Genomic DNA, 8,496 nt, shown 5'->3' on the forward strand with positions numbered 1-8,496 from the left:
GCTGCTTTTAGATGTTGTCTCCAAAGTCTCCAGTAGCAGAAAAAAGTCGCTAGATTTGATGCAAGGTGCTTTTTTGAAATAAAAGTACTAGAGGGGTCTGAAGTTTTTAAATATAGTGACAAATGTGCTAAATTGGCAGCTGAGACAGACTTAATATTATAAGCATTCTGATGGCATTTTAGCTAAAGGGTTTATATCAAAAACAAGTTAATGTGCACAAATAAGGAATAGTTGTATTAATTTTACATGTAAACAGAGTTTTATGGGCCCCCAGGAACTTGGGGCCCGAGGCAACTGCCTAGTATTGCCTAATGGTAAATCTCCCCCTGCTTATAAATATGATCTAGAACCATCACTACTTTAAAAAAAATTAAATAAACAGGAACATAAACAGGCCTCTGTGGTGTAAGTTTTATTGAGGAGGATATGCCGCCAATATTTTAGGGTTTCAAACCATGTATTTGTTTCATGTTCTTGGGCACAGTTAAAACAAGGTAATTTATGTTTTTCAAATTAAGGAAACAATGGAAGCTGCTGCTAAGTGACTGTCCTGCTTAATGTATGACCTGCTTCCCTCCAGGATTGGAGGTACATTATTTCTCCTATAGAGAGTAAGCATTGAGAAAAAAATCATTGATGTATGGATGTGGCTGCAGAACCCAAGGTTTTTGTCACAAACAGAGCTTGGATTCCTTAAATTACATCTTTGTTTAATCGCACATTTGCACACAGCTTTACATAATTTTACATAAGTGATCAGGTAAAGTAAGCGAAAGAATAAATTTGTGTAATTACAGCTGAAAACGAGGAGAGGTGATGCCAACGCAGAGTATCAACTTCAGCATTTTACTCCAATAAAAGTGTAAAATATCCACTTTTAAAACTAAAGTTTTAAAGTATAAAAATAAAATTAAAGCAGAAAAAATGTTGAGGACAGAAGCTTGCACTACCCTATTAAAGGAAGATTTTTCAACAATTCTGGATGATAACTTCCTTTTCCTTCCTTTTCTTAGTTTTATAACTAATGGTAACGGTGTCAGATTTTACTTTGCATCATCTTGAAAAACTATTTATTTTGGCATGTGGAGAACAACAAGTGGATGCAGCAGCGAGTCCAAACCCAACTAAATAAATTTTCAGGACAAAGCTAATTATTTTGATGATTTTCATTTATTTTTTAAAATACCAATAGGCCATAACGAAAATGAGCTAAAATGAAACAAAACAAAACAATGTAAGGAGTAGAAGTAAAAAGTTGTCTAAAAAGAATGACTGCAGTAAAGTATAGATAACCAACACTTCTACTTAGTACTTGACACCGCTGCAATCTGAGATTAATGCTTTATAGATCTGGTTTTGCATTCTAGAGCACTTATCTGGGTCAAGGGGCAGAAACATCCCCTCAGCTGATTGAGGCTACAGAATGAGCACCTTTAGACGATGGAGGGTACCTCTTAGCTAAGAGAGGTAGCAGCATTAAAGCAAGAGGGACCTTTTCATTTAACTTTTTCCTCCCTTTATGTCATTTCCCTTCTTTTCTCTTTAACTTTTTAAACCTAGAGTGCAGGTAAAAGCTAAGAAAACGACCCCCAGAATAACCAAGAACGACTAAATAAGACAAGAAGCAAGTCTTACTTGTATTCCTGACTGTCCAGTTCATCCAGCGATCTAAAAATAGAGTTTTCAATCATTAGATGCTTTATGTACAATCTGAAGGTCAGATAGACAGAACCATTTCAATCAGCTTTAAATTAGAAACAGCTTGTTTTTCACAAACAGGGCAACTAGACTGCTGCTCCACACCACTGAGAGGAATGTTTCTCAAGTTTTATCATGTTGCCGCATTGCCCCCAATCTGAAAATAGAGGCACCAAATATAGCAAGCATGTGCAGCATCGCCCGCTGCCCCCAGAGGAGACCAGACTGCTGGACTTACTCAAAGCTGCTGATCTTGTTCCCCGTGTGGAAGTGTTTCACATGGAGGAAGTCCAGCAGCACCTGTGGCACATCTTCATTTTGATAGATGATCTCCTGATGGAGAGAAAGAGAGAGAATCAAGGGGTGAAAGTCTAATGAATGGAATCACAGAACAATAATAGTGATAATAGTGCAGCACTGCTCCTGTGTCCAACCTGGATGTAATCTTCCAGCTCCTGCCGCCTCTGCTCCAGAGGTTTGGTCCTCAGATGGGGGCTCCTTTTGCTCGGAAAATCTGGGGTCTGGATGATCTTCTTAAGCTGCCACCGCCATAAAACCCAGCAAACGTGTCAGGACATTTTATTATGCCAGAAGCAACATTTTACAGCTCTGCAGCCTTATTAAAACCTAATGAATGCAGACTCAAAGTACAAAACCAGTAAACATATTATTTATAATTTTAAGCTTTTAATAGAAATGTGAAGAGAAAATAGAAAAACAACAACTAACGGATAATTTTAAAATAACAATAAACAACATTCTGTATCCATCAAACCTTCCAAAATAATCCATCCTAGAGGATTTCTGACTATTTTGAAATTATGTGCACAAAGTTCTGAGCTTTAAGGCAATATGAAACTAAACCTAAAATAAGAATATTTAAGAAACTAAAAGTGAGTTTCGGACTTTATTAGGTGAATATTAATGTGCAGAATTATTACGTAACAAAATAAAAACAATACACCAATTCTCACCAATGTTTTGTTCAAATTTCAAGTAAGTATTAAACAAAATATAAAAAAAGACAACATGTCAGATATTTATACAAATGAAAAAATGAACTCTGACCAGTAGAGCTGACCTTCATTCTTTTATTAGTCACATAATGACCCTAGAAGCTGTAATATTGGCCTTCAGTTTATAAGGCTTCAGTTTTTGCATCTGATAATCAAATTCGAATGAAACACAATCCAGAAATGAAACTTATAAAAAGATTTAATCAAAGAAAGGTTTTGAGAATAACTTTACTGCTTTGTCAATGATATACATTTTTTTATTTTGCATTTTATTTTTCAAACTGAGTTTTTTGAAAACAGATTGTCATATGCAATTTTTTTCGAATGAGACTTTTTTTTTTTTTTTTTTTACTTTTTACTTATTCTATTTCCATCCAACCAAAATGTAACTTGTTCAACATTAAAGACACAGAATTCCCACCAGAGAGATTTTAAAACGTTGGCTGAAGTCCAGCATCTAGTGTGGCTACAGAGCCGATTCAGGCCACAGCAGGTGATCTCTTTTTGTTTTTTCAAGGCAATCGTTTCATTTATTATTTATATTTTCATGCTTTTATGGAACCAAAGACAGATTTTTTTTTCCTCACTGGAGATAAAGAGTTACACATATTTATGAGGTTGATGCATATTCTCTTTTCAACTTGTCAGACTCAATAATATTTAAAATGAATAGAAAGAAAAATTTAGACAGTTTAGTTATCATAAAAAAAAAAAAACAATAAAATGAGTTGGAGTAAAATTAGAAAATAGAAATATAGAGAATGTTTGACTTTCTATGCCAAGTTTATACAGCTCAGCAATGGGAACATTTACATGGAAAAAAAAAAAAAGCCAAGCTCAAACCATTAGCCTCCCACTGCTGTGCTTGACAGTTGTTAGGAAAGTTATATGTCAACGTTCCTTTTCATTATCCAGAATCTAAAGAGTAAACGCGAGTAAGGCTGGAGTGCAGGAGAAAGTAAGTGTGATGCAGATACGCACCTTCCTGTGAAGGGTCTGGAATTCACTGTTTCTTCTGAGCACATAATGTTTCCTCTCATTAAACAAGACTTCAACTCTGAAAAGCTGAAAAAACAAAACAAAATAACACATGAAAAAAAAATCTAATTAGACATCTTTGCATTCTTTAAGCTAAATTAGTTACCTTAGGTCAGAGAAGACACGTAAAACATTTATAGGAGTGATCAACATGAAAAATAAATAATCAGTTACCGGTATTTGTTCTAGTGCAGAGGCAATGAACTCTTCTGTCCAGCAGGTGGGGGTAAAGAGCTTTCCATTTATTTAAATTAACTATCCATTCCCTTTCAAACTTGGAAGCCAAGTCCCTTGGATTGTTTTTTAAACTTTTTTTTTTGGAATGACTATTGACGTGGATGATTGAGAATCTTGGCCAGCATATCCTTCCCTTTCAGTAGTAATCAGTCACGTTTTATAAATTAATCTAAATGTGATTTGCTGTCATTTCAACAGGTTTGGTAGAAGACTTTAGCAGGTTTTAGAAAAAAAAAAAAAAAAAAAAAAAAAGGTGGGGGGGGATAGATTTTGGCTTTTGGCTTCCACATTAAGCAAGGAGCTCAAGTCCAGCACTTCAGGTCGGGTCAAATTCCTTGAACTACTTCAACCATGCGGCTCTGACCAGAACACAGTGGCTAAAACGTCTTTCAGTGCTGGAAGACCAAACTTGCTCCTTGTTGTCATTTCTAAAGAGAAGTTTGGTTCTGCTTCAGTTGAAGCACAAAGTGTGTTGTCAAGCAAACGTCTAGCTTGAAAGACATCAACCTTTGAAGCATGACTGCTCTTTTATTAGAGGCCTGCTGTTTCAGAGAGAGGGTATTTATCCTCACAGAAGTACAGCATAGCAGGGATGTTTGGCTAATCTATAGCAGTGCAGCAGATTGGTATTGGACAGAAAAGTGTTGGGGGGGGGGTTCTTCAGTAGCCATGTTTTTAATCTGACCATCCAAGCATGTTTTATTACTACAGTTTGAAAGCACTTACTATCAATTCAATTTGTTCTATAAGGTTTCACAAAGAGTTTACATAGGGCTACAGGGAAATTGCCAAGGAGCTTAGTGAAAAAAGTTCCACTGCTGGATCAATCCTTTGAAAATGGAAGAAGATAAACATGACTGCCAATCTCCCTCAGACTGGGGCTTCATGCATCTCACCTCATGCACTCTCAATGATCCTCGGAAAGGTGAGAAATCAGCCCAGAACTACACGGGAGGAGCTGGTCCATGACCTGAAAAGAGCTGGGACCCCCGTTTCCAAGGTTACTGTTGGTAATACACCAAGACCTCCTGGTTTGAAATCATGCATGGCATGGAAGGGTACCCTGCTTAAACTAGCACATGTCAAGGTCCATCTTAAGTTTGCCAATGGCCATTTAGATAATCCAGGGGAGTCATGGGAGGTAATGTGGTCAGATGAGACCAAATTATAACTTTTTGGTCATAATCCCACTAACCATCTTTGGAGGAAGAAGAATGATGAGTACCATCCCAATAACACCATCCCTACTGTGAAGCATGGGGGAGCTAGCATCATTCCTTGGGGGTCGTGTTTTTCTGAAATCCTCTCAGTTAGAGCATTGAAGGCGGGTTGAGGCTGGGTCTTCCAACATGACAAAGACCCAAAGCTCACACCTAGGATAACCAAGGAGTGGCTCTGGAAGAAGCATATCGATGTTCTGGAGTGGTCTAGCTAGTCTCCAGACCTAAACCCAATAGATAATCTTTGGAGGGAGCTCAAACTATGTGTTTCTTAGTGACAGCCCAGAAACCTGACTGATCTAGAAAAGATCTGTGTGATGGAGGGGGCCACAATCCCACCTGCTGTGTGTGCAAACCTGGTTAAAGACTACAGGAAATATTTGACCTGTAACTGCAAAGGCTACTGTACCAAGTATTAACACTGATTTTCTCAGGTGTTCAAATACTTATTTGCAGCTGTATCATATAAATAAATAGTTTCCAGATTCACAATTTCAGACCCCCCAGGATTGCCAGATGGGAGAATTTGCAAAATAGCAGAGTTTTCAAATACTTCCTCACCGAAAATTAAGATAAATCCACCATGTTTCTCCTGCACTCCTGTGGGGGAGTTGGTCACATAGTGGTTAAGCTCCACTCCGGGTCCCCAAGCAAGACCCCACACTGCTCCCCAGGTGTCGCACAATGTCAGCCCAGTGCTCCCCAAGGGGAGGGGTTAAATGCAGAGTTAATTTTGTTGCTCTGTACTTGTTACAGTTTAATGACAAGAAATGCTGAATAAAAACGACCCATACTCCACCATTATGTGCAGGAGATCACCAAATAAACACTTTTAACCATCTTATTGCTAAAAGTGTCTATTTTAGCTGCTTCAATTATTCTGCTTCAATGTCTGAGGAATTGCTGTGAATTTTTCTGAGCAACAACCCCTCCTAATCCTAAACACAAAAAAACCCTCCAAGAAGCTATAGCCATCCCATACAGAACATTGTTAACCCATCACTTCCAGGAAGCACCTACCCTGACCCTGCAGCCTGAAACATGTCATCAACTTTCTCTGATCAGCAAGCAGTGATGTGAGGCAGGGCGCAGACCACTGCAAAAAGCTGGAAAATTCACTTTTTTTGTCTTCATCAGTCAAACATCATGAATGAGCTCTTCACAGCTATGAAGGATCTGGTTGAACTGGTACTGACCATGAGAACAAAGCTGAAACACCATTCACACCAAACAGGTTCATGAACTATTGTTTCTGGGCAGATTATACAGGCGGTTCCCAAACCTTCCCGTTTCTGACCTACAAAACTTAGTGACCCTCATCCTGCTTGTAAATGATTTAACAGAACTATAATCTGAGCAAATACACCACTACCATTGTTTTCTTTTACAACTACCACCGAATATCTTTTATATCAATGTGTTGGTTATTCTTATCTTCTTTAATTTAATAGGAAGAGCTCCAGACCCCTTTTTTCTGTTTCCTAAAGGACCCCGAGCTTTAGGAAGTTTATTCACCTAAACTACATGCAGGCTTATAAAGACATACAGGAGCAGCCATTCAAAATGAGCCTTCCCAGTCAAACACCAGCTGAGACTTGTCTCTGACTTTTTTACGGATTCCATCCTTTCACTGGATTACAGGGTCTGACTAGGAGATGAAGCTTTTCTTTAGATCTTAATGTCCACAAATCATGACAGAAAGAATATTTTAGTACAAAGATTGACGTTTAAAAAGGAATTTAAGGAATCAAGGAAAGTAGGGATGGCTACTACTGTAAATCTAAAAGCCCCCCTGCACACCTTTTAACAGAACAGAGTTAAAGTTAAGTTTTATCAGCTTTATTTGCTCACAAACAGTGAATTTAACGCCTGTTTCACTTAAGGACGATACAATTACAACTTTTTTTTTTAAGTTGAGGAAATAAAAACTTTATTTTATCATTAATGTTTCTTGCTTTATCTTGACTTCATTTAACTCTCTTTACATCTAGGAAACTTCCTCTATGTATTTCAGCTCTAAGGTGAGTTTAACTGTGAACCGGTGTGAGGTTGCGCTCCTTCCAGCTGCTCCGGGCTGATTTCACTCAGGTAGGACTCACCTGGGCTCCACCTTCAGTCCTCAGAACAAACAAACCGTCACACCCAGAGTAAACACACGTTTGTTTGGAGGCGTTTTAAATCTTTCCCAATAACATTTTAAAAAGGAGTAAAACCGATTTTCAGAGAGCGGTTTGGGTCGCTCACCTTTTTCGACTTCCCAGATTCCTCCACTTCCTTCTCCAGAGACGGGATCGACACCTGAATCATGTGGAAAGGCTCCCGCTGCACCATCGGTTCTTCTTTTCCGCCGCTACAGCCCCGCAGCCTTCCCCTGGTGTTCGGACTGTTTTCTTTTCCGGTAGCTTTGCTCCCGTGTGCTCCACCTACACACTAATTGGACAAACCCAGCGGGATATTAAAGGTGCAGTCCGGCCTTTTTGACGCACAGCTTTGGTTGGAGATAATGAAGCAGCAGGACGTTTGTTTGGTCAGCCTTTATGAGGGGGTTGTTATTCCCAGCCAATGATTTTTTTTATTTACTACTACGAGATTTGCATACCAAAGAACCGCTTCACCTGTTTATGCATTTAACTCTGCAGTGGCGGTCCTAGATCATATTTACTAGGTTGTGGCGTTTTTATGAGGGCACAGAAAAGCAGGAAATAAAAAAACAGGGCAATTACCATTCTAAAATATATTATAGAGTGTATATTTGGTTTGAAAATTTTATTTAAATAAAAATCCTTCACCATGAAAAAAAGCCCAAATGAAATAAGTTGCGAAATAAATTTTTTTGTAAAAGATGAAATATATTTATTCATTTTGTTTTTTTATACAGTACCAATTCACAACACATGTCATCTCAAGGCACTTTACAGTTCAACCAGATCATCCAGTCAGATTGATTCAAAGTTTTCTATCTGAGGAAACCAGTTGATTGCATCACCTCATAGGCTGCTGGAGGTTTCTTCCTGTTAAAAGGGAGTTTTTCCTCTCCACTGTCGCTACAAGCATGCTTTATGTGAGGGATTGCGTTTGAGTCAATGAGTCAATCCAATCAATTGGTTTCCTTAGATAGAAGAATTAGAATCAATTTAACTGCATGATCTGTTGAATTGTAAAGTGCCTTGAGATGTTTTGTTGTGAATTAGCGCTATGGAAATCAAAATCAAACTGCTGTAACACAGACTGCAAAACTTTTCAGAAGATTTAGAGGTTCACGGGAGGTGGGAGCCCTCATCAGGAGT

General features: G+C 38.3%; 1 protein-coding gene across 1 annotated transcript in view; it reads right to left on the minus strand.

Moving 5' to 3' along the window:
* The window catches only part of LOC107093205 (sorting nexin-24-like), a 10,084-nt gene extending 2,507 nt beyond the window's left edge, over window positions 1-7,577 (minus strand). Inside the window, exons 1-5 of the mRNA XM_015388091.1 lie at window positions 7,454-7,577; window positions 3,696-3,779; window positions 2,133-2,237; window positions 1,937-2,031; window positions 1,636-1,668 (exon numbers count right to left, since the gene is read on the minus strand). Of these exons, the coding sequence (XP_015243577.1) occupies window positions 1,636-1,668; window positions 1,937-2,031; window positions 2,133-2,237; window positions 3,696-3,779; window positions 7,454-7,540 (404 nt within the window). The 5' untranslated portion in view covers window positions 7,541-7,577. The remainder of the gene's footprint in view (window positions 1-1,635; window positions 1,669-1,936; window positions 2,032-2,132; window positions 2,238-3,695; window positions 3,780-7,453) is intronic.
* Window positions 7,578-8,496: the final 919 nt, after the last annotated feature.

This window comes from Cyprinodon variegatus, unplaced genomic scaffold (assembly GCF_000732505.1).
Source record: "Cyprinodon variegatus isolate N-32 unplaced genomic scaffold, C_variegatus-1.0 Scaffold413, whole genome shotgun sequence".
NCBI lineage: Eukaryota > Metazoa > Chordata > Actinopteri > Cyprinodontiformes > Cyprinodontidae > Cyprinodon > Cyprinodon variegatus.